We start from the raw sequence: 26,992 nt of genomic DNA, 5'->3' as shown, positions 1-26,992 counted from the left end.
ACTAATCCTGTCCCTCCCTCTTCCCAAGGTTCATACATTAAACATGTCATCTTCTTTCTACATTTATTATTAAAAAGCCACTAATCCTGCCCTCATCCCCTTCCAAAACTGAAGGCATCTCCCATCTAAAACCAACAGTCAGCCACTAATCCTCCAATTGCCTTTCTAAAAATAAATCTGAGTAGTAATCTTCCCCCAAAATGAAACACAGCCACTTAATCCTCCCAACTCCAACACCTCACTTGCTAAAAACAATGCATTTCCTCTGTCTTACCCCCCACAAAGTGGAACATAAACCACCCAGCCACTAACCTTCCCCTCCCTTCTAAAAATACAGACCTTAACTAACGCATCTCTCCCTACCCCCAATCCAACACAAAATACCCAAATACCTTCATATGTAATGGCCAGACTGCCCACACCATCCCGAAGTCTGACACTCTAGCCATTACCTAGTGCCTTCTACCCTGAGATATCCCCATTATACACACATGATGAAGGATCAAATTCTGCTGGCTTTACTGATTGCCTTTAATTTCAGTGGGACTATTAGCCTGAGTGAATTAAAGATCTCATCCTATCTCTACTCCTAACTGCAGGGTTTAATCTCTGCAAGATTCTCTCTACCTTCCCTAGCAGGCTTTTCTTACTTCCACTAGCCTGCACAGATGGACATAGAAAAGTGACAGTGATGGGATTAAAACCAAACAAATAAATGGGCCTGCCCATGCTCCCAGTGAAATCAGTGACTGGATCGGGCCCCAAATCAACAACACTTGGATATAATGTGCTATAAAGAAATTTGACCTTGCTGGGGGGAGTGGGTTTTCAGTAGTGGAGGCAGCAGCTACATGAAAAGTAGAATTATCACTTGACCGGACCTCCAGTACTTTCCAGGTGAGATCAAAGAAGAGGAGAAAAAACAAATACCTCTTGCCTGGATTTGCAAGTAAAAAACTCCACAGTTAAAATAGCAACAGATGGTAACATTTTGATGGCGATATGGCACACCAAGGAGAGGAAGATATGCACATGCCCACCGTGCTCCGCCATTTCTGTTGCTCTAGAGGGTTAAACTGGCTGAAATCATGTGCTGGGGTGTTACAAAACCAGCATGGACATACAGAAATTGTGCATCACTCTGTTTGATCTGCACTTACGCTGATTTTAGTTGCATCCTTATTTGTTACCTAAAAAAGCAGAGAAGGAAACATGTTAGACTAGACTCCTAAAGCATATTAACATTATTATAAGCACCTAAGTCCCCAGCTAAACAGAGGTAGGGCAGACAGATCTTCAGTGCAACTTTCATAACTTGAACTGATTGTGTGTGACTATGGGGAGAATTTGGATTTGATTTAATCAATTGGCGCTCAAGGAACAGGATTGCTTTGGAAAAATGTAAGTGGGCTTACTGGATGCCTGTAGTAAAAGTTGCTAAGGGATATATGTCTGCAGAAGAATATTTGGTCCTTGTATAAACGGAGCAATGGTAATTGTAAAAAGACCAATTACATTTGAAATAGCTATTTTAGACAGGAGTGCTTGTTTTCTATGGTAGTGCAGAGCTGCGCATGGAAATGGCTCAGGGAAGCCAGATTCTGAATTGCTTTAGTGCAGGGATGAAGTCCCTAAACAGCACAAGATCAGATGCAGCTCATCAGTTTTTGGATCGAATTATTTCCTTGTTACAATCAACTTCACTGTAAAAGGAAATGATGCTTCTGATCTCTCTAATGCGCCTCCCAAGGAGATAGTCATTTTCTGGGCATGCCCTGTCACCATTTATTGTAAAAGCAGCTCGCAGTTTTATATAAGGTTAAAGAAGACATTTAAATCCAAGCGATTTATTTCCCTCTCTGACAACAGACTTTACATTACAGCCAGACGGCATCACATTAGTTCGGAGTCTTTATGCTTTGCACCTATATTGGAGCCTTGCAGGAAAACAAGCCTGCCATATAGATAGGACCTGGTGTAGGCATGAGGGGCTCCTCAGGGAGGATCATCAGGCTTAATGGCTCTGTGGTAGGAAAAGGTCAGATGTTGTGTACTTTAGAAAGACACACCTTGGAACGCTTGCTCAAGACTTCTCCTCTGCTGTTTAACCTGGTTTATATACTGGGCAGCATTTCGCTGCCAATACAGGGTGTTGCGCCAAGATCTGGACTGCAGAATAAACTGGGTGATAGGGAAACGTAGCCTAGACATTAAGACTAGAGCCTATATTGAAGCCAAGAGGCCGACTGTGGGTTGAGACAGAATACACAAGATTTACCCTGCTTTCCTTAACGCCTGTTAATCACTTCATTTGAGTATGTAAATAGATCCGCAGAATTGTCCTGCAGGATCTCCAGCTAGGAGCCTCTCCCTCTCTCCTCCATCTGCTCTCGTTAATCATCTACAGAGAGGAGCTCATCTTGTTTCATCAACCGCTCCCGCGTTTGTTCGTAGTGATTTCCAGCTCGGTTCAGACTGGCTCAGTTTCGCAGTTGCCTCCTGTTTATCCCCGCTTTGTAATGTAATACAGTAAACCCGGTTAAAGCTTAACGATGGGGCTTGCCGTGAGACAGATATTTATCATTCTTGAACAACATGTTTACAATCCCCAACGTGCTGTCGGATTTTTGGGGGCGCATGATCACCAATTTCTAGTCTCTCCTCCACTCCCCCATTCCAGGGGAGAGTTTAGGATACCAGGGGATAACTACCTACTTCACGGGATGTAACAGGGGACGCTCCTGTCACCGGCAGTGTCCGCTAGCTTTATTTTAAGCACTCTCTGAGCAAGTTGCACTTAATGAATATGTATGTTTCCGTGGCACTTTGTTACCTTGCTTCTGCTGCCGGGGGCACTGATGGCTAATTCATGGGCAAGTTCTCTGGCTGGTTCTTTAAGGTACCACCACTGGATTTCCAAGGAGTAAGAGGTGGATCCGCTGGCCCGAAAAGCACAAGGCATCTCAATATCATCTCCCTCCCTAACAGTCACATCTTTGGGAACTTCAGTAAATGCAGCTGGGAGGAGAAGATAGAATTACAAGGGCTGGTTAACAGGAGAGATTAAGAGACAAAATCAGTCCGGTTCGTCGTAATCTGATCTGCTTTCACTCGAGGGCTAAACGCTGTCGGGTAAAAGAGCGTCCCGCCTTTCAGGGCTGAAGACCGAGCTCGGTTCTCCTCCCCCCGCAGCCTGGGCACCTACCGGTGCATCCACGCCAGCGCCCACGGAGACAAGCCTGGGGAGTGTTTGACAGAAAAGCGCCTCTCGGAAAAGGAGGAAACCGATGTTCAGATTCCCTGGGCCGAAAATCTGCCACACAAATCGACAGCCAACACCTCTGCACGTTTCAGATCGCTCTCCTCCAAACAGCCAGCTAGCGCTTGCAGCCCGGCGCAGGCAGGCTGCAGACCCTGCCGCTTGCCCTGTGCCTCCCGGCTTCAGAGAACTACCCCCCAGTGACCACCCGAATTGCCCTCGCCTCACCTCCTTTTCCTCTTCTGTATAACAACCCCCCCCCCACCACGTACGCTGCACAAACAGTAAAGTTCTTACAACACAAAGGTGCAAGCCCGTTACGTCTATTGCGCTCAACAGTGATCGGTGACAGGAACAAGGATTTGATTGATCGGATCTGATAATATAACACAGGTTGTTCTCTGCTGGGAACAGAAGTAGAATAACGTTTTACCGAGTCAAACACACGGTCCCCCGAGCTCTTCCCGGCCACCTTAGACTTCGCCCCGCGCTCTTCTACCGGCTCCCTTTCTAACAAGCTGTGTTTGGGGTGGCGATTCGCTATGGGAAGATTGCGAAAGTTTGCGACTTACCGTTCACTATGAACAGCAGGGGTGCATTGAACATCAGGTAACAAAGGGCGCCGAACAGCCCTCGATTTCCCATTTCATATATGGAAACTTGAGGGTGGAGGGCAAGTCGAGAACTTAGCGCGACCACAACACAGCTAAGAAATCTGCAATCCCATTGCAAAGGGAAGCCGCGTCTCCGACACTAGTCCAGGGGTACGACTCTTTCCAAGAAAAAAGAAAGAAAAAAAGCAAAAAAAAAAAAAAAAAGCAAACAGCCACCAAGCTAACTTTTAAAAAATAAGTAAATCTGGAAGCAAGTATAATATCCACAGCCGGCTGATCAAAGGTGCTGCCGGGAGGAAGGGTAGTTCCTGAGGATGAAACGATCAGTCTTGTCCCGGGTATCTCCCCCCGCTGGATTCTACCCAACGCTAAGCGCGATTCAACTTCCTTGCGTTGAACAGGATTTTTTGCCGTCCAGAAGCAGGGGAAGGACCCTGAGCTCCGCTCCAAGACCCATCACAATGGCAAGTCTGGTCTCGGATTCTCAAGGAAGGTCTAAGGAGGCGGCAGGGGATTATTCGCTTCACTCGAAATCGGGGGAGCAATCGATACTTTCCTGTTTGCGGCCCCGGGTGGCTCTGCCGGCGATGGTGATGGCTCCAGTCGGGAGGCGCTTTGGCCGGTCCGGATCCGCCGTTTGCTTCTGGCGCGACGTGCGCTCCGGCCCGGGAACCAAACCACAGGCTTCCCCCCCGCCACTCTCACACCAACGCGCGGTTCGACCTATGAGAGGGAATTTCAGGATCTGACGTCCCCGCCTAATGCAGCCCCGAACACACAAAGCGCATTAGACCGCTGGGGTTGTGCTCCCATCCCTGCAATCAAGCGGCGCAGCGAAAAGCGCCCTCAGTTTGTGCTGACAGTTTCCCCAAGAAGGCAGGACAAAACCCGGATCCCTTTGCCCGGCCCCCCACCCCTCCTCCCCAGAGCCTTCGGGTCCGGTTCCGCGCTTGGAGCGCGGGCGCCGGGCTCGGGCTGGGGGCTGCAGGATTCAATCCACCTCCCCCCGTCACTCCCACAGCGGCGCGTTCCCGATCGGCGCCGGGAGCCCCCCAGTGCGGAGCGACCCGAGCCGGGCAGCTCGCCTGTGACGAGCCGGCACGGCCGGGCCCCCAGAACAGCTGGACTTGACGTTAACAGCATCTGCATGGCTGTTCACCAGGCCGGCCAGGATTAACACCCAGCCCGCCGCGAACGGCCGTGGGCAGGAATCACCCTCCGCCCCGGCGTGCAGCCGGTCTCTCTCCCCGGGCACCGCTGCTGGGCAGCCCGCAGCCTCCGCAACCCCCGGTCTCCCCCGCTTACCGGGGGCTCCCGCCGCCTCGCCCACTGCCGGCCCGGCGCGGCTGCTGCCCCATGGCGGGGAAAGCTCGGCGGGGCGAACAAGCAGCCGAAGCGCCCGGCGGAGCCAGCGGCTGTGACCCAGGCGGGTCCGGGGCGCACGGGCCGAGCGAGCGGCGCCCGACAGCGCTGCGGGGTCCCGGCGTCCGCACGGGTGCCGCGAGCAGGTGCCGGGGCCGGGGAGACACAGGCTCGTTGATTCAGAGCAAGGCAGGTTTCCGGTTGGGCCCCCGGGCGGGAGGGGGTGTTTCCTGCCCTCATCTAGGGAGACAGACCCTCCCCGCGTCCGCCCCCTCCGGCGGCTGGCCTGGGCAGAGCTGCCGCCGGGCGCGGGGGGACCGCGGGTCCCGGGCGGCGCGGAGCCGCCCCTCGCCCCCTGCAGCAGCTGGGCCAAGCTGCCAACAGACTCGGCGGAGCGAGCCTCGCCTCGCCTCGCCTCGCCGCGCCTCCTCGGCCAGCTGCCCGGGACAGGGGCAGAGAAACGCCCCTGCCGCAAACCCAGCTAGGGGGTTACCCCCTGGGAAGTGAAATAACGATGGAGGGGCAAGGGACTGACCCGGAGACCCAGATCGGCGCGGGCGCTTCATTAACTCCGGGGCTGGCCGGGCAGCTCGCAGGGAACTAGTCCCAGCTGCTCTTCCCACAGCGCCGACCCACCGGCGTGTCACGAGTGTGCAAGTCTACAGAGCCCAGCCCGTGGTGTGGCCCCTGAGCATTTCACCTGCCTCGGCGGAGGAGAATGACAGGATCAGAGTCTCGGGCTCTAGCCGACGCCGGATACTCATAATAAAGTGCAGGGCCAGAGTTCCTCTGGAATTAGTCGTGTTCTGGTTCATGCGATTCCCCGAGGAACTAGGAGGAGCGGGGGATGTGTCTGGAAGAGGGGTGAGTGATGGAAGTCAAGGACTTCCACCCTCTACCTCTTCCCAGGCAGAGACTCTATTTGTCCCCTCCTCCTCTTCTCTGTAGTGCTGTGGGTTGTATAATTATTTTGCTAAAGAAATTATAACACACACCACTTACCTCAATCTGCAGCATTTTCCAGTGCTAGTCAACCTTATATGGTCATCCATACAAGTGCTATCATGCACAATCTTCATTAGAAAGCCCACTTCCAGGGAGCTTTTCAATTGGCAGGGAAAATTTGCTACAAACTGAAATAGAAGGTGTTGGCAAAGCAATTACAGGAAAGCTTATTTCTTAGAGACATTAAACTTAAATTATTTAATCCTTCCTTGTTTATTAACTGAATAGATGACTATCCATCTATTGAGTTAATAAAAGTTACCTTAAATATTTTTATTTTGCATTTGCAGCCTCAAATTTTCAGCATTGGTACTAATCAATAAACTTCCATTTCCATGAAATGGTGGGAGACTGTGGCACATAGCCTCAGCGTGCTCTCTCAACTCAACCACAGCCATATCTTTGGATAATAAACACTTGGGGCCTGGAGTTTTTTACTTGAGGAGCCAGTTATAATTACTGAGTTAATGGGAGCATCCCCATGTTAATATTATACTGATATTTCTGATTAAATATTTGTCAGCCAGAAGTTTTCCCTCTGCTACCTGGATGACAAGAGAAGGCGAGGTGGCTACGGTTGCTGTATGTGTGTGAGTTGTGAGGACAGTAGTCAACCAGTGCAAGGAACGATATAGAGGACACACTACTAACTCATAACTAACCAGTAGGGTTTTCTTAAAGCATGAAGCACCTTTGTATCTCTGGGATTGGCAGAGGCCATGGTGGTTTGAATACAGTTTAGTACCGCTACCTCTCTAATCTTTCATGGTGGGTTTGGTCAGAATGGGAAACTCCCAAGGAATATCTAGTTTCAGGGTAGCAGCCGTGCTAGTCTGTGTCCGTAAAAAGAACAGGAGGACTTGTGGCACCTTAGAGACTAACCAATTTATTAGAGCATAAGCTTCCGTGAGCTACAGCTCACTTCATCGGATGCATAATATCTAGGTGCTGCAGAAAGCTGCAATGGGAATTCAGCAGATGGCACTCTTCCTTTTGTGTTAGTGATTAATCAATACTCAATAGTGACTTGGTGCACTGTGCTGCTTTCATATGAGAGGTGGAACTGATTATCTGGGCACCTGTACTCATTACAGTTGCCATGACTTTTTTTTTTTTGAAAGAGCAAGGATCCACTCAAACTGTACCTCAGAAATTGCATTCTGTGTCCTCAAATTTGCCCTGCATTTCCAGCTGGAAAGAATAATTTAAAAGCTGTGTGAAGTGACCACAAAAGGAACTGAAAAAAACCCTGGTCATCACTTTTAATAAAGGTGGAACAAGTTCAATATAGTCAATCTATAAAAACAACAAGGAGTCCTTGTGGCACCTTTGAGACTAACACATTTATTTGGTCTCTAAGGTACCACAAGGACTCTTCGTTGTTTTTGCTGATACAGACTAACACGGCTACCACTCTGAAATCTTTCAATATACAGGCTCTGTTAAGACAGAAGTTTGTCTGAAAAAGGTGATGCACACAAGGCTTCTTTTGCCAAAATTCCCACTGGTGCTACAGCTAGTTAATCTTCAGCCTTGGTAGCATGAGTGGGAGAGCTGCTATAGACAGGACTCCGTGGCTGGCAGGGTTTCAACCATGGTGCCATCTAACCCTGCTCAGAGCAGATCTTGAAGATACAGTAGCTGACACCCGGCAGTGGCAGCCATCAGAGCTTTGTGTACCCTAGCTTCTACATTGTTGGTATCACTGATTCAATCATAGCAACTCTGAGAAAGTTGTTAGTACAAAAGCTTAGTGTATAGGAAGCTTCCTGCAGGCTTCACTGTATTCAGTTTCACTTCCTATTTCGTATCCTGTGTTCCACCTCAGCAGTGACTGCATTTCTGTGAGAGGGAATGTGACCTTTCAATAGCCTTTGGTCACCTCAGCGTGGATAGTGAGAAGCTTATTAGATGTTAAGTGTTGTGATGCTTGTAAGTTAACATAAAGCATCCTGAGATCCTTCGATATCAGATAATATATATTATTTTTATTTTATTATGCTTTATATATGCATATCGGCATGAGAGAAACACCAAATCATTAATTTAACTGACCCTTCCCAGTGAATCCGAAGTGTGACTCTATACGTTCATACATTTACAGCCCTGCAAACTGAATTTGTTTGGCTGGAGAATATCGATTATACAGGTAACATCAACATTTTTCATGCAATGTAGTTTCCTTGGCACTCTAACTATTACCACAGCTTTTTAAAGATTTTAGTCACTGACTAAAAGTAACTTTAAAATTACTTCATTGGAACAGCAATAAATTAATTTTGCACTGTTAGCACATTGTTCAACGTCCAAGCGTTTTCTTGGAGTGCTTGCTCCATGAGCGGAGTTGATTTCCTAGTTACCACCAGCTTTTCCATATTCAACAGATTTGTCCCTTCTTTAATAATACTGTTTTTAGTCATAGAATCATAGAATCTTAGGGTTGGAAGGTCATCTAGTCCAACCCCCTGCTCAAAGCAGGACCAATCCCAACTAAATCATCCCAGCCAGGGCTTTGTCAAGCCTCACCTTAAAAACCTCTAAGGAATGTAGAGGTAGGTCCCTAGGTAACCCATTTCAGTGCTTCACCACCCTCCTAGTGAAAAAGTTTTTCGTAATATCCAACCTAAACCTCTCCCACTGCAACTTGAGACCACTACTCCTTGTTCTGTCATCAGGTACGACTGAGAACAGTCTAGATTCATCAAGTCAATGCATTTTCATTTAAAATACAGATCATTTGTAGCATAGAGAGAAAAAGGTTCACAGGACTGGAACCTCTCTCTGGCAGACTTCAAAATAAAAACAAAAAGTTTCCGTGAGTAAAGGCTGCAGGGTTCGGCGTACACTGTGTTATAATCACATGGTAGTTTGGTATTTGTCTAAGCTATGTGGAGAGAGACATGGTTAAATAAGTGTGAGATGCACTTCCAAAATCTAATCTAATCTTGTTCTGAATTTCATTGAGTGACATCACTGTCCATCCATGTCTTCATTTAATCACTAGAGCAGTGCAGAAATTGGAATTTCTGTCCTGTGGGCTATTTCAGATTTCTGAAACTTCTTCCTTTCTGAATTGGTACAAAAAGTCAGATATACAAAATTTTCTGTGGAACAAACAATTTTGAAAAAATTCATTTTGGAAAAACTGAAACGGAATTTTTGGAAAATTTCTGAGCTGGCAAGTCAGTTTCCTGGCTGGTGTCAGCAAATTGGCTGGGTGGCTGGTGAACAGGTAGCCTGCCTGGTCACTGGATGGACAGTCCTGGAAACTGGACTGCCCATCAGTCTGCCTTTCCTTCAGCTGGCTGGCTGGTGGGCAGAATGGCAGGAAATCAAACCTGCCTGTCTGGTTTGTGCTGAAAGATTTGATGGACTCAACATGATCCCACATGTCTAACGTTATTAGTAGCAGACACAATTTGAAATGTCTTTTTGTATTGGTAGTGTCCCTTGGATTAAAAACAGCCCTCCAGGGATATCCTGTTTGTATCCCACCTGGCCAATCTGATTTTATATGCAACAACTGAGTGCTCTAGTTATGTTATCAATCCATACAATTAGAACAGGAAACGTGGACTCAAGTATCATTTTTCACAATTATTAATCTAGGGTAAGGATAAATCTCTTTATGCTTGGGTCTAATACTAAACAATAACAATACTATTATATACTTATCTGAGGCGCAAACATTTTATGCACATCACTGTGCTTCTATGGTGTTAACAAGTTTTGGCGTTAGCTATTGATTGGGCCCTGCCACTAAATAGGCTTGCCAGAACCTGGAATCCATCATTTACCTGTGTATGTCTACAACACGCAGGCGATGAAAGCCTAGAATGCCATTCCTTGGAGCAAGAAGCCACAAACATATACTGCACATTTAGTCACAGATTCTTCAGCGGGATCCACTCAAACAAATCCCAGTGAAACCCTCTTACATGCTTAAAGTGAAGCATGTGTTTAGGTACTTTGCTCGATCAGGGCCCCATAGTACTTTCCATGTAAGGAATCACTTCGCAATTATTAGTTGAACCTCACAGTGCTCTTGAGTGGTAGGTGAATATTAATATAAAGGTGACTATAATATAACTTTTTTACCGGTAAATGGAAATGACTTGCTTTTATAGAAACGTCCTATAGCATTTCCATAGAATTTTATTTTTTTTGAATCAACCATTAGATTTCAATAGAAAATTACATCACTGCTGTATAATTCTACAAGTGGTTCAAAAACATATAGAAAACAGTTTTTAGAATAATTTCTATAGGACCATATGAGACTTCAATTGGACCCTAGCGCTTTCATCCTTATTCTATGCTGATTAACACAAGCTGAGTATCTGGCCTTTTAAAAAGACATTTAGAATTATGAGGACGATTAATGTGAATTATTTGCCTTTGCTGATGCTAGACCATGTTTTATAGAAACCTAAGAAATCCCATAAAAGACACCAGTAATCTGTAGCTGATGACATTTAAGGTCATTTCTCCTCCTCCCACCCCAATTTTTAATAGCCAGCAACTCCATTATCTAAATATTCAAAATACTTTCAAATGACTGGCTCAGGAGGCTTGTGGTTTAACAGATCATTCTGCTGTTTGGTGTTAACTCACTAAAGAAAAAAAACATTGTAGGCCACCCTTTAAAAAAGGATAAAACTGTAAAGTTTACCCCAGTTATTGCCCATGCCCAGAGCTTATATGGTGGTCACTTTTTTTGTCTTAATGTGAAATCCCGGGTCCATCTGTCTCTGGGTTTGCCCATCCCTGTAATATCTCTTCTAATCTAATCCATCCTCACCCATCACTCTCCCAAAAGTCAGAAAGAGGTCCTGTTCCTTGGAGTCCCTTTCCTTTCTTAGATTTGTATTATGAGCTTTTTCTCATTAGAGACTCAAGTTCCCCCCCCCCCCCACAATCAAGGGGACCTATTTTGCTGTTGCCAGAGAGATTAGTTTTCCAGGTGATTCCAAATAATGGTAATAGCAGCCCTGTTCATATATATCTCCCACCCCCTGATGTGAGAAAGACACTTGCAGACTACTCAGTCTCACTGTAGCTTAGACACAGGTTTCATAGGAAACTTTAGTGCTTGATGTTTGTCCTCAGGAATATAAATACTCTGATAGTGTATTTTAACAAGTTTCTGCAGGCTGTTATCTTTAGAAAATAGGTGAGGAGCAAAAAATAAGTATTGAATACAAACACCACCACCAAAAAAGTGATGCTAAAATGTTCACATCTGTGCTTCCAGCACTGTGACCTTCACTGTGGAGTTTATGCTTCACTGTAGCTCATAACAATAGACTGGCAACTGCCAGCATGGTTCTTTTTAAAATGTCAGTGGTTTAACATCAATCCAGGAGACTTTATTGCATTTTTCCTTCCCTCTCCCCACCAATGAGATTTCAATTCCAATCAAGCCAAAACCAAAGTGACAGGATATTTGTATTCCCATCAGAAGTTTGTAAAAGGTCATAAATGCAGCAAGTTCAAAGGGTCCACATGGTTTTCAATATACATGATTACTTTCTTATTTCCCATTAGCAAACAGTAGGCCACATTGTCTTGAAGCAATTTCAGGATTTAGAAAATAGGTGGAAATCTAACAAATTCTCCTAGCTACAATTGATTAGTCCTGTTTTGGCACAATGGGGTTAAAACAATGAGAAAACTATGATCTTACTGGGTTTATTTATGAACCATCTTCTCACTTTAGACAAATAAAATGTTCAGTGATAGGTTTTGTTTTACTTTACAAGGTGCTTAAGACAGAGCTTTCCTGCAGTTTGGTGAGATACATTTTTGCTTTATACAGTAAATGTATTTTTTATTGGCTTTCATTTCCATCTCTTTCTTGCCTGCTTTTTGCTAATAAATGTAAGATCTAAAGCTATAAGAGAAGATGTATACTTTAAGAGCTTGTGGAAGAAGAAGGCAACATATGCTTATCATGAGGCAATAGTAATGTGTCTTATAGTGCATCATGCTTTGCAAAAATATGCTAAATGCATAGAGGCAGCCAGATTTTAATGCTACTGCAGGACACATTGCCTGCAAGAGGTACTGGAACCCATATAACTAATAGGGACATATCTCTTTAAGAGATCTATGGGGGGGGGGGAGTGATAGGCATGAGTTGTGGCTGGGTCACTGTTGCTAGGCAGATGCACAATTAGCACTCACAGCCAGACGTTTCTGCAACTGGGTGTGGTAGTTTTGGGTAAACTGCACACGTTCCGTGATGCTGGACCCAGAAACCATGAGGGCAAGTAGTCAGTGCAGCTGCTTTACTCATGGCCATGTGCCCTCGGTGGGCTGGGAGCAGATGAGAAAAAGCAGGCTGTTTCCCCTAACTCGGAAGCATTTTGCTGCAGTTTTTTAAATCTGTACACTTAAACTGAGTGGTTGGTTAATTCGTTAGCGGACTAGCTAACTGAGCGATTTCAGCAGAGGAGGAGGAGGAAGAGTCTGCATGGATTCCAGATGAAGGTTTCTGCAAGCAAGAGGAGAGAAGCATAGCTGCAGTGCTTTTGACTCAGCAGACTGTATAGATTTTGGGGATCAAAGACGGTAACGGAGACGCAGATGAACTCAACCTAAGCCTCTAGGAACTCTGACTCACTTCTCACTCTGTTCCTGTGGGGACTGACCTGTTTAGATTTAATTTGTCTTCTTTGTTTATGTATGTGTAACTGTGAATATAATGTATGTGGATTATAACGTAGCCATGTTATGCTGAAGAAAGTAAGTTATTGTTAATGTTTCTTTATCATTAGAAGATCTTATAAAATTGGTACTTAAGGATTAAGTTCATTCCTTTTGTTCTTTTGGACTTGATTGTGAGGAGGTTGACCATGGGCAATCGACGCTGAAAATCCGTAATGACTGAATTCTTGATCTCCATGTGTAGTCCCACTGAACACTAAGCTAGAGAAAAATACTGCTAAAATTGCACAGCTTGAGAACGTCTCTACAAGAATTTAAAAGTCACCTGTAATTGAAAATAAATTTATTTTGTGCCCCTTTTGTTTGTTTTCTCTGATGTGTGAAGATGCACAAAAGTATGTTTTGTTTTGTTTTTCAAAAACGAATGTTTGGCTTGTTTTATTACTATTGTTGGGACCCCTTTGTGCTAGGTGCTGTACCAAGAGAACAGAAAGATGGTTCCTGCTCCAAAAGCATTAGAAATTCAAGTCCTGCCTTCTTTTTTTGCCAGGAAGATGCTATGGATGATGGGAGAACTAGTGTAATTACCGGAACATCGCACATACCATCCAAATGTACCTTCCCCTCCCCTTGGAGTTTGCCAGCTCCTGTATTATGGACTGAGCCTCTAGGGCAGAGGTGGGCAAACTATGGCCTGCAGGCCACATCCGGCCCACGGGACCCTCCTGCCCTGCCCTGCCCTGCCCCGAGCTCCTGGCCGGGGAGGCTAATCCCCGGCCCCTCCCCCGCTGTCCCTCCCCCACAGCCTCAGCGTGCTGCTGTTGCAGAGCTGCGGCCTGACCCGCTGCTCTGGGCAGTGCAGCTGTAGTGGCGGCAGCCACCGGTGCTCCAGGCAGCGTGGTAAGGGGGCAGGGGGGTTGGATAGAGGGCAGGGGAGTTTGGGGGTGTGATCAGGGGGGTAGGGGGGGTATGGATAGGGGTCAGGGCGATCAGAGGGGTGGGAACAGGGGGGTTGGATGGGGCAGGGGTCCTGGGGGCCGCCAGGAATGAGGAGGGGTTGGATGGTATGGCAGGGGGCAGTCAGGGGTGGGAGGTCCAGGGGTGGTCAGGAGACAGGGAGTGGGGGGTGGTGGATGGGGCAGGAGTCCCGGGGGAGCCATCAGGGGGCAAAAAGTGGGGGGGTTGCATAGGAGGGGGGGAGCCGGGCCACCCCTGGCTGTTTGGGGAGACACAACCTCTCCTAACCGGCCCTCCATACAATTTTGGAAACCTGATGTGGCCCTCAGGCCAAAAAGTTTGCCTGCCCCTGCTCTAGGGCATCCTACCCTATGGACAACAGCAATGGTGGCTACAAGAGTGCTCTGACACCATTTCCCAGCATGCTCGGAGTCAGGTGCTGGCAGAATGGACTAGAGACTCCTGCTGAGGCCAATTGGGAGGCTTCTCAATTGGATGATGTGGTCAGGCAGTTTACTGGGCCAGCGATGAGCCTGGGCTGCTCAGCCCCTCAATGGAGGGGAGAGCTTGACTCAGAGACAAAGAAACTAGTTTTACTTCCAGGTTTGAGTAGCTTTGAATGTCCGAGCAGAGGGAGAAGCAGAACAACTCAGGGAATCTGATTACCTTTCCCTCCCACAAAAGGAGGCTTTGGACTGCTGTGGGATCTAGTGCAAGGGTCAGACGGTTCCTTCCAGCCCTGCGGATCCAACCTGGCACCAACCATCTAACCTGGCACCAGCTACCAAGGGTCAGCTGAGACCCCCACAGGACTCCAGAGCAGGGACCCATCCTGGGGTGAAGACATAAAGAGGATCCCTTTGTTTGTTCAGTGGGCCAGCATTCACAGCTCCACAGAACTTGCTTCCAGCCTCATGCTCTGTGTACCATCTAGCTGGGAAGGTGCCAGGGAGGGCACTGGGGGCTGGGAAGAGTTGTGAGTGTTGGGAGATAGTAATTACTCCTAACCTGTTCCCAGAGCCTCGTTTTCTGCTCCCAGTAAAGTCCCTGTTTGCTCTATTGTTATTTTTGGGTGTGCCATTTCTGTGCTGGGGTTTATGTTGATGGACTATATTGTTCCCTGTGTACTGGATTTTATAGTCCTTGCCAGCGGTGGTAGCATTATTCATTTTCCCAAGGGACAACACCCCTTGTGGGCTAGGTCCAGTGAGGAGTCACTTTGTGGGGAGGCACCAGGCATCACAAACAACTCAGGACCCAACTCGTGAGGAGAGAAGCCACTAAGTAGAAAAAACCGGGGAGGAGGCTTAAGCCACATTGCGGTGAGGAGCTGTATAAAAACCCTCCAATTAACTGGGGGGTGGAGAGGTGATTTTTATTCATTACTTAAAATTCAGTGTTTGTTTTTGTTAACTCAGAATGCCCTATAAACTATTAGAAGACAATATGTCACTATTAAATACTCACCGTCTTAATTCAAGGGCTGAGGCAGCTTCCAATCTATATCTCTGAGTCCTCCAAGAACACCTGCAGCAAAACCAGGGAGAACAGACTGGATATTTTTAAGGTTTAAAAAAAATAAGCAACCTCTTTTTAAAACACACTCTCCTACCAACCTCCTCCCCCTGGCCTTCTTTATACATTGCTAAAAACAGAAAATGGTCACAAACCCAGACACCCCACCACATACACTCTGCTTCATGTTAAGGGCTATAACATCAGAGAGTTACAGAGAGTCCAGAATAGATAACAATACCTTGATTATAAAACTGGAAACCTGGAAGATAGGTCTCCATGTTCAAACTTGAGAATAACAAGTATCCAAAGGGCAAAGACATGCTTGTGGTGGGTATGCAGAAAATATCCAGACCTGGGGCACGAGGACTGATCTGTCCCTCAGATACAATATTCACGATGACTACAAAGGATGCTGTTTGAGGGGATAAAACGGAAGCAGTTTGCCGAAAATCCTGTTTAGTGCCCATGTTGCTATCTAGCCAATGCAAACTGGCCCAGTAGCAGTGAGAACATTGCTCCTGCAGAAAGGAATGGTAAATAACGAGCTGAGTCAGCATGATGTCTTGTCCTGTGACAGCAGCATTTCTTGTATACTGGTTATCCAAGCACATACCGCTACCCCTGCTACTATGACTTGTGGTCACGTTGCCAGGGTCTGTCAGATTTGTGATACTGCAGCCCATATTCTTCACAGTGATATTATTATATGATTAGAGCATAATTATGATGCATTTTATGCAAGATGGGTCATGTAAGGTGTCATCAGAAAAGTTATGATTTGCTGAATATGATTATCCTATTTGTATGCATGTATCATTTTTGTATCTCAAGTTATGAATATTGACTATGTATCTGTATTTCAAATGTATATCTGTGTGACGCCCACTAGGCAAGATATTGTCAGGCTAGATAGTGGGTGGGGAAGGGCCTATTCAGGGTAATGAGCCATTAGGGAAAACAATAGGTCTTAGGAGAAGCTTATCCATCACCTGGTGAGCCTTCTTGTAAAGGTTCCAGACAGCCTATAAGTAATGACTGCTACGACTCAGCCAGGTATGCCAGGGCCTGTGACCAGGCCACATGACGCTGGACTCCATCTTGGGATATCAGTGTTTTCCTACAAACTGGGTTTGGGACCAAAGGATTCCCGCCATATGCTAAAGCTATATAAGGCAGGGAATGACATCATCTGCTGTTCTTCACCCCTCACACAAGAAAACTCCTGGAAACACCTGAGGAATAAAGACTGAACTGGGGGAAGTGCTGGACCCAGGCTAAAGGGATTTCTAGTCTGTGGATGAAAGACCTGGGGATTCCAAGCTGGAAAGCCAGAGCAGCTTGTCCCTTAAGAATCTGCAGCCTGCTTGCACCATCTCTCAAGGTGAGAAACTGCTAATTCAAATCCTATCTTTCTAGTATGTTAAGCTTAGTTTGCATTTTTATTTACCAGGAAATCTGCTTTGATCTGTCTGCTATCACTTATAATTACTTAAAATCTATCTTTTTGTAATTAATAAACTTATTTTTTGTTTTAATCTAAACCAGTAAGTTTGGAGTGAAGTTCTTGGGAGCCTCACCTTGGGGGGCTGTTGCATTTCCTCTCCACATTGAAGGAAAGGTGAACTCTATGAGCTTATGCTGTACAGTTCCCTGGGCAGTGAAAGATGGTATAATTTTGGGTTTATACTCCATGGGGAGGGTCCTAGGCTGGGAAGCTAGTGTTATTTTGTCTGTAGCCTCTCTATTGTTGGTTCATGCAGCAGCTGATCAGAGAGCCTGCATGTAACTGCAGCTGGTGTGTCCCTACCTGTGTGTATGCTGAGGAAGTGTAAGACTGGGAATGGATCTGCAGCTTGTCACAGCAGCACAGTGTGAGAGGGATCCCAGGCTGGTGGGTCAGAGGGCTCAGTGGTACCCCAGTTTCAGGTGGGACCCCGGGGGGAAACCTGTCACATGTTTGTCTTTGTTTTCCAAACCACAGTTGAAGTGTTTTGTTATAAATTTTTCAGTGTTAAAGCAGAGTAGCTCTCTACAATGTTTATTGTTGCATTGTTTATTGTTCTTTAAATGTTTGGTTAGATTCTATGTTGTAAATACCTTCATAAATGCAATTTGAGTGGTGCAGAGGAGGGGGAGTTAATAATGTGAATGAGTGCAGCTTATTGTAACTGCTAGTTACATTGGGATTTGAATATGCAACAAACCTCACAGCTGAGTATTTGGTTCATGATGTGTTAATTAGAGATGTTGTTCTTGTAATATCTCAAGGGGGTGAGTGAGATGGCAAGAGAAGAAGCTACTGTTAAGGCTGGAGGGAGTTTGATTAACTGATATAGCTCCAGTCATAGCTGGTGGCTTCCTTGGAGCAGTGCAGTAAGAAAACATGCAGTAGTCCCACTTCTCAGTATGAATGTTAATTGGTAAAGGAAAGGAGAAAGACTAAGGAAAAAGAAGTTTCAGGCACAACCAGAAAGTTATGCAGATTTTACATATACCATAAATGACATTAGGCGCAAAAGGACGGTTAGGCAAACCACATATGGGCTGGCCCATATCTGAGAATACTTAATTTTATTTTAAGTTTCCAGTTCATATTTTGTGTTATCTTTTGCTAGGAACTGACTTCACCAATTCTCTATATTAAACCACATAATAAAAGAGCTCTTAGTAAAAGAGGGGTTTCTCGGTCTCTGGACTAGAACTCTGGCAGGAGACACAAGGACCCCAGACACAAGGCAGGAGAGGTCAGCAGGACCTGCTCTTTGAAGAGGTAATGTTCTCTCTTTCTTTCTGTAACTAAACTGAGAATGCCTTATCTTAAATCTAGTCATGAAAAGCAAACTTTCTTTAATTTTAAATCGGGTTTTTATGTTTTTAATAAACCTCATTTGAAGGAATTCTTTGGTTGTCTAGTTGCTCCTTCCAAAGGAGAAAAGACCCCTGCAACCTCGAAGGAGAGATGCTGAAGGATAAAGCTTTTATGGGACTTAAACAACTCAGTCAGTCTTGGTCAAAGGGCATAAGTAGAGATGTCCTCTCCTAGTGAGGTATTTTGCCATCAGACTAGGCCAGGTGAACAGCTGGCAAGACACTAACAGGACCAAAGAAGAGACATAAGTTGAAGGGGGGGTCACAGTCATGTGCCCCTATTTGGGGAAATGGCAGCTTTCCCCCATCAGCATTAATATGAAAACAAGATGGGAAAAAAATCAGTTGGTTAGCTTCTGACAGATGTTTTCTGGCCTGACTTTCTTGATGCTTTCAGCATACAAAAATTGGAATCGCCAAAACTTCAACTATAACCAATATGTTTCGACTAGGAGATTTGTGCTTCAACAATTGACTAGATATTACAGTATCGAGGGGAGCTTTCAGATTAGACAGATAGAAAATGTATCATCTGGTTTTCAATTAATTCTTCTTTCCATATGTTCGAGAAGTTTCTTGCACTTAACTGGACTGTCCAGGTTTGTCTGTGATCAGTATTTTCTACCCTGTCTCTAAGGTGCCACAAGGACTCCTGTTATTTTTGCTGATACAGACTAACACAGCTACCACTCTGAAACCTGAACCCAGTCAATGTTATTCAGCAGGTGAACTCTACAAGAAGAAATCAAAATAGAACATTGATCAGAGATTTCTGACTAAAATGAATATTTGTGTTACAGCTGCGGATGCATTCAAGTTCTGTACTCAGCACATTGACCTTCTACCAGTTTCTGTGGAAGCTCAGTATATTATGCCTTAGAATATTTCTATTCGTGAAAGATTATGTGTAAGACTGAGTCTATCACGGAGGTCACGTAAGTCACGAATTCCATGACTCTTCATGACCTCTGTGACTTCTGTAGCCTGCTGGGGTGCCTGACCCCAGGGCTGCCTGGCAGCTTGGGTGGCCCTGGGGCCAGCTGCACTGGCCCCCCCAGCAGCAGTAGTGGTCCCAGGCTGCCCCGCACCCGCAGCAACGGTGGCAGTGGACCCATGCTGTTCTGGGCTCCCCTCCCCGAGCCCCAGCAGGTGCCCTGGAGCGGTGCCCCTCTCCCCAGAGCACTAATGGGTGCCCCGGAGCGGTGTCCCTGCAGAACACCCAAGATTTAGCCAGGGTATACAGTACAAGTCAGGGACAGGTCACAGGGCTGTGAATTTTTGTTTATTGCCCGTGACCTGTCCATGAATTTTACTAAAAATACCCATGACTAAATCTAAGCCTTAACTATGTGGCACTTTTCTGATTAACTATCTGTATTGCATAGTAGTGACAAGGCCCCTTTTAACTGGGCTTTAGGCCTTGGACTAGCCAGATGTGGCTATTGCAAATGGGGTGAGGCATCACATGGGTCTTTGCTTGCCTGCACAGGGAGCAGCAATAGAATCATTCCTTGTACTTCAAAGGATGGGCACAGTTGGGGCCATCAATAGCTCACAGGGCCAAGGTGTTGCATGGTCTTTTCTTTTTCAGCACTGGGTCGTGGACAGCACAAGGGTGCTACATCGCCAGCAAGAAGGTGGAATAACTGGAGAGCACTTCATCCTGCCCCACGAGAGGCAGTCTGCTAGACTGTGCCTCTAGGAACTGCCCTCTAAATTCCCCTTCCACCCCAACCTGTGCTCTGGACAAAGCATGATAGGACCTGTCACAGGGTGGTCCCCTGAGAGTCCTTTCAGGTCTTAACCACAGACCACCACCAGGCTTTATTATATACGATAGTCAAGAGCCAGCTACTCCCCTTACTGCTAGGGAAGGGTACAATCACAACAGCTAGTCCAGCTTTTGCCTCGCTTCAGGCTTCCAACTCTCCTCCCAGCACTTCCTTCCTGGCTATAGTGCAGGAAATTGGAGTACTAGGGGTGCTGCTGCTCCCCCTGGCTTGAAGTCATAACAACAAACCCCAAATACAGGATTTCCATCATCAGCACCCCCCCTATAACATTGTTCCAGCATCACTGCTTCCTGTTTGCTTCTATAGCTCCAGCTGCTGGCAACACTTCCACCCGATCAGCCCCTCAGCTGTATCTCCACTCAGTTAATTGGCCTCCTCTGCCAACTGCCTGTCTTTCAGTCAGTGCCCAATTGATATAAATTGATGGGGATTTGAGTGACAGGGCGCTGAGTTAGCTCCTGAGTCTGTACACCCTGTTACAGGGCCCTAGAATATTTTCTTGCTGAACTGCACACTGTACTATTGATGTCAACTCTGTGGTAGAGATTTTCAAATCAACTAGGGGATTTAGCCACACAACTCCCATTCATTTCAGAGTGACTAAATCCCCTAGCTGGCTTTGAAATCTCAGCCTTGCCATGCATAACCCTCCCTATCTCACCTACAGTGGTTTTTGTTTGCTTGTTTAAGTCTAATAAAGGGAGAGCAGCAGTGGGGAGAAAAAGGGATATGTTGGAGTCATCTGTGTTTTTGCATATGAGCAGAGAACAGAGCTGGGAACACACCTATAAGCACTCAGAGTTACCCAGAAGAGAGAATGGTGGTAAAGCATGTTGTTAATAACAGTAATAATAATAAAACCATAATTTTGAACTTGTTTTCATTTTGCAGGATTTCATGGGGGTTTTTTCTGGTGGTGGTGGGGAGGCAAATGTTGCCCCATTCTTTTCCAGATTGAACCTGTTTGACTTTTTTTTGTTTATCACAATGCGGGTTTCTTAGCAAACAAAAAATGGTGATTAAAAACTTTTCAGTAAAAAATTAGTATAATTTTGATTTAAAAAACACTGCAAGAAACAATGAAAAATGATGAGAAAAGTCAACCGTTTTATGTGAAATGTGTTCATTTTAGAAAAAAGGGCAATTTCTCAAGAAGAAAAATTGTCTGGAAAATTTAAACCAGCTGTAGTTATTGCTGGTTACCAAGCAGGCTCAGCAACTGCCTGGAACCAGTGTAGCCTCAGCTGCCCCACTGGTGTTCATGGGGGAAAAACAATATCGTATTAAGTGGGAGCCCAACAGCAGTTCACTTTTGGGCAAATTCTGGCGCTGCTAGGGGTAGTTTAAAACATCCTGGGCAACAATCAGAAGACAGCAATCCAAAGAAGGCAGTGCATGTAATGGTGCAGTGTGAAAGACCCAAAGTAGTAGCCTGTGGTTTACTTCAGCTAGTTTTCCTCTTGTGAGTATTGTGGAATTGTGACTCTAGTACTGCGTAGTATCCCTGGAGGGTCTGATCCACCTCTAAATTTTAATGAAAGCAGAATGCAGTCCATAGAGTATTACCAAAGTGGATAGATTTCCCCCCACACCCCTAAATATCTCTACCTTAAAAAAATAATTCTTATTTCTTTTTTTCCCCAAAGCTTTTTTTGTTTTTGGCTGCACTTGGATTGACCTTCACATTCAGCAACAATGAATTCAGGCTTTTCGGCGCTTTTATTCTTGACCTTTTCTTATGTAACAGCTGATGATTTTCCAAACTGTTGTCTCATGGCTGAAGTTAAGATGAGACCAAAAGGTTCACCTGACTGCACTTAGCTGGCGGTTTCAGTGTGTAAAAAGAGCTGCACTTTTGACACTGATCCACTTATAAACACATTGAACAAATGCTGGGATTATAATTTCATATGTTATTAAATTGTACTGTGAACAAAGTTTTTCCTCAGTGCTCCACACAGACAGAAAATTGCCTTTGGTATTATATTTCATCAGTCACGTATCATGAATTTATGTAAATGCATAATTAGAAATGATAGCCTGGGAAAAATTCACTCATTTATAAAATTAGACTTGTTAAATTAAAATTGCAGCTAATGACTTGTATTTTACTCTTTAAATATGTCAGATCTCTGTGTTTTTACAAATACAGCAATGTAATTGATGGGTTTTAGTATATTACTGATAATATGCAAAAGCACACTACATGAGTGAATGTTTTTTGATGTAATGAGTCCAACTGTTAATTATAGAAAGGCCTTCTTACAAATCTAGGATACCATCTGTCCTAAAGCTACCTTTTAGATAGCATTATGCTTGCGTTCTGTGCATTTGTACTTTGCCATTATGCTAAAAAATAAGTAAAGAGAATGTTACAGTATAAGTTAATGAATAAATGACGAATTGCTAAAACTGTCTAACCAGATTATTCACAACTGCTTCACTGTGAGTTAGAAATTCAACTTATTTTTCTTCATCATCACTCAAACCATGCATTTTTGTTATTGTTATTACACATTTTAATGATTAGTTAGATTCATCAGACTTCTGTAAATTCAGTTAAATACCAGACAGTGAAAATAAACCAAAAGCAGGCTGGTTGTAGTCATGAATTATCATCATTTCAGTATCTGACTTGTGCCAGTGTTGAGAAACGGGGAAAGAATGTTTTTGCCCTGTGATTGCAGTACATTACGATACAGAACACTTGACAGTTGAATGGAGGTGTGTATGATTTTTTTTCCTGAAATGAGAGAGCCATTTTGAAGGGGCTTGTGTTTTTCAAAACAACAGTATGTGATTTGTCTCACTCTCTTACTAGGTGACAATATTGTTATTAATATTAACCAACTGTTTACTACAATATTTATTGATACAACACTTTTGATATAAATAGATGGAGCTGTTTAGATAAATTCCCAGTTAAATCAAAACCACAAATTCTAGCTGATAACTGAATTGCACAATATTTTCATAAATTCAGACCCACATTTTATCATCCCCACTACAGAAAGCATAATCCAAACAGTCCCTGGTGACTCCACGTGAGTCTATGATTATGGGTTTTTTTATAATTCCATTATTGCATAACACACACCCTCTTCCTATTACTGTTAAAATTTGATGGGGATTGAATTTGGTAGTGTGATGATACCTGATTGTTTCTATGTACATTATTAAATTTTACACAGATTTTTGTTCTGAAGTCTATCCGACATTTGCTTATATTGGCTGTGAAACAGCCTCCCAGCCAACACTGTGTAAAATGGTGTGCAGCATAATACAATAGGACAGTGGTTTTCAAACTTGAGCAACCCAAGGAACCCCACTTTGATTTAAAAATTTTCAGGGACCCCCAAGGCCCCCTGCTTAGCTCTTGCTCCGCCTGTTCCCTGAGGGGACGCCCCTGCCCCTTCTCGAAAGCCCCGGCTCCCCTCCCCCACTTCCATCAGGCTGGGGCAGGGGGTTGGGGTGCTTGAGGGAGTGCATGCTCTGGGACGGGGTTTGGGTGCAGGAAGGGGTGCAGGGTGTGTGCTCTGGGAGGGAGATTGGGTACGGAAGGGGGTGCGGGCTCTGTGGGGGAGTTTGAGTGCAGGAGGGGTTGAGGGGTGCGGGCTCTGGGAGGGAGTTTGGGTGCGGACTCTCAGAGGGAGTTTGGGTGTGGGCTTTGGGCTGGAGCAGGAGTTTAGGGTGCAGAAAGGGGTGAGGGAGATGGCACATCCCTCTGGCAGTGGCTCCTAGGCAGGAGGCGTGGGGGGGTGGAGGGGTGGAACAGGATGTCTCTGCATGGTGCCCCTGTCTGCAGGCACCACCCCTGCAGCTCCCATTGGGTGCAGTTCCTGGCCAATGAGAGCTGCGAAGTCACTGCTCAGGGCAGAGGCAGGGCGTGGAGACCCCCTGCCCCCACTCCCCAGGGCTGTAAGGACTTGCCGGCTGTTTCTGGGAGTGGCGCGGAGCCAGGGCAGGTAGGAAGCCTGTTCCCCAGTGTGCTGGGAGCAGGAGGAGTTTCTCACAGGGCCTGCAGACCCCCTGGAGTATGCTTCGGGACCTCCAGGGGTCTGCAGACCCCCGTTTGAGAAGCGCTGCAACAGGATGTATCAGAAATATTCAGGCTTGTGGCATCACAAGAACTGGGAACAACCAACTCTAGGAGTTCTTCCAATGATCAGTCTACACTAGCTCTCTTGTGCTCATCACCTTACGAAGTTGCATACAGTGCACTGGTGATCTATGTACAGACCCAGAAATACTTCCTCTTTCCCAGGAACAGGAAGATGTTTTTCTCCCTTCCTCTATCTTGTAGATCTAGCTGCCTCTTTTGGGTGTCTAGCTGTCATAACAAACTCATTACCTCTGAAACTGAACTCCTTGTCTTTCCTCCTAAATCCTCTCCACTAGTTTCTTCTCTATCCCCATTGACAACTCCACTTCTCTTAATAAACCTGAGTGCATCTTTCTCTTTAAACCCCAAACCCACCCTTCCTAACTATCTACTCAGCTAAAGCCCCGTACATGCTATGGCCATTTCTTGTTTTGACTATTGTAACCTTTTCCTCTATGTCCTTCTTGCTTCTTCCCTTCTCCTTTATATGAAAAAACACTACTGCTAAAACCTTTCAGGCCTTCCAACCACGCAACCTCTCCTCGGATCCCCTCTGCTACTGTGTAAAATTCAAGCTCTTTGTCCCCACTTTTATGGCTATACAAAATCTCATCTCCTTCTGGTCCATTTCATGTTCTCTACCCATCCCCGCTCCTTACTGTTCCCTTCACCTCCCTTCTTGGCTTCACACCTTCATTCATGCCACCCTCAGTGGATGACACAGTCTCCCACTTCCTTTCCATATCCATCTCCTCTGAATGCAACCTTAAGATCCACTTCTTCCATGTCACTTTATCCTCAGCAACAATTTCTCTGTTCCTTCCTTTGAACTGATGTCTCATTTCTGATCTTTGTGTGTCCTTAGCTGTAAATTCTTTGGAGCAGGGACAGTGTCTTAGTGTACATGGGCAAAGTACCATGTAAATCTCTGGCACTGTACAAACTATTAAACATAATGGTTGGAAATTTAAACCAAGTCAGATTGGGTACTTAAGACTTTACAGAGAGGAAATAAAATCATAACTGTGAGAGCAGCATGAAGAGCAATGAGTCTGTTGTTTACCCAGCTGGACATCACTGTGATTCATCCCTTATGTACCAGTTGGTTATGGTTTGGCACATCTTAAAGGGATACTAGCATGTCGGCTTAAAAATTATTGTGTCTTGCTTTTTATTCTTTGATAAGACTCTCTAGAACATAGAGAACAATTTTTCGCACAGTCTATTTCCTCCTTATCCATGTAGCTAACACTGACTTTTTAAACCCATGTTTAATGATTAGGTCAATGATTAAGGCCCCGAGTCCTGCGAAGGAAGCTGCACTTCATTCCCTTTGCAGGAAGAGGCCTTAGAGCCGAAGCCTGCTCCTGTTCAAGTCCACAGGAATTTTGTTATTGATTTTCAGTGGAATCAAGTTGGGGCCTTGAATCACAGAGACATTTAGGAATGCTGAAGCCATGGGCTGCAGCAAGGCTGTGAGGCAAACCAATGTGGCATGTCCAGCTGGAACTCCTGATGTCTGGATGCTGGGGCAGAGGAGGTGGGATTGCTCAGGTCACGTAACTGAAAAGGTTGGGTGATTATTTCTGAATTTCCCTATAGAAGAAGAATGGATTATTTATTTATTTTAAATATACATTTAGACTCTATCAGATGATCTGCAACACTAACATTACAGGCAGGTCAAGTTTTGGGCCCAAACTACTCAGCGGTGTCTTTAATGAATTGACATCTATCTTAGGTACTTATGTAGTCCTCATTGCTGTAGTTTCTGAGCATGTCACAATTTTAATGTATTTAATCTCACAGCCTGTTGGACAGTGCTCATCCCCAAAGAGCTGGGGAACAAAGGACCCGAGAGACTAGTTGACTTGCCCAAGGTCACACATGAAGTCTGTGGCAGAACAGGGAACTGAACCCAGATCGTTAGCATCCCAAGCTCAACTGTCTCACTTCCCTTCACCTCATATCCAACCCATGTTCCACCTGAAGAACTCGTATCACTGCATATGTGGATCAAGGGCTCTATGTGCCCCTTGACTGTTGCTCACCTGTCACTAAGTCTGCACTCAGGATCATCATATTCTATATTCGTTGACCCTTCGTAGATCAATAAGGCAGCGACAATTAGCTGGAGGACGACTGAAATGCACTGGAATGTTATAGTAATATTGTTACAAACACGCAGCAAACATTCATTGAACTATAATCATATGCTTGTTTTCTATTTCTATGGCCATCAGCTGAGTGCATTTTTAGTCTTGATTGAAATGCATAAAAATATACTGTCTAATTTCACAGAACTTCTAAGTAATTATAAAGGACTTTTTTCAATTTCCCACGTAATAGCCTTTCAAAGTTATCCTGTTTTCTCTCCCTCTGAATGCATATTCAGAGCATGCAGATTTGTAGGCACACAATAAGGAGCTGATTTTGAAAAGAGGTAAATAAATTGCACTGGCTGGAAAAGGGCTTCTTGCTGCCCTTTTATTATGATGTGCACATAACTCACTACAAATCTGTGACTTTGCATTTCTATCACAAAGACAAATGATATGGTCAATCCTGTTCACATTTCCTTTTGGTGGTTATATAAAAGGAATAGTCAGGGTGCTCCAAAAGCAGCTTTAATTAATTCTTTTATTTATTAAGGTGAAAGGAGGACTTTTTTTGTGTGTGCAAAAAGGGATAAATAGACTGAGGAAAATGTGTGCTCTTGTCCATAAGAATGTATCTTATGCTGCTTTCTGACTTTAGGGTGCCTACCAGCAAGCTCCTCAGAGAGATGTGTAAATGTACAGGATCTTATTATTAGACCTCTCAAAAACTGAAAAGGACAAGTGAG

At 45.1% G+C, this 26,992-nt stretch overlaps 1 protein-coding gene across 3 annotated transcripts in view; it reads right to left on the bottom strand.

Annotated features, from left to right (window-relative positions):
• Positions 1-5,510, bottom strand: part of VSTM2B (V-set and transmembrane domain containing 2B) — a 33,187-nt gene extending 27,677 nt beyond the window's left edge. Inside the window, exons 1-4 of one of the 3 annotated variants that reach the window (XM_073307764.1) lie at positions 5,179-5,510; positions 3,832-4,596; positions 2,834-3,018; positions 1,161-1,190 (exon numbers count right to left, since the gene is read on the bottom strand). In XM_073307764.1, the coding sequence (XP_073163865.1) occupies positions 1,161-1,190; positions 2,834-3,018; positions 3,832-3,904 (288 nt within the window). In that variant the 5' untranslated portion in view covers positions 3,905-4,596; positions 5,179-5,510. Of the gene's footprint in view, positions 1-1,160; positions 1,191-2,833; positions 3,019-3,692; positions 3,790-3,831; positions 4,891-5,178 lie in introns of those variants that run through there. The other 2 variants (XM_073307765.1, XM_073307766.1) reach the window with 2 other exon arrangements.
• Positions 5,511-26,992: the final 21,482 nt, after the last annotated feature.

The sequence above is a fragment of the Lepidochelys kempii genome, chromosome 12 (genome assembly GCF_965140265.1).
Source record: "Lepidochelys kempii isolate rLepKem1 chromosome 12, rLepKem1.hap2, whole genome shotgun sequence".
Classification (NCBI taxonomy): Eukaryota; Metazoa; Chordata; order Testudines; family Cheloniidae; genus Lepidochelys; species Lepidochelys kempii.
This window is presented reverse-complemented; position numbering and strand designations above follow the sequence as displayed.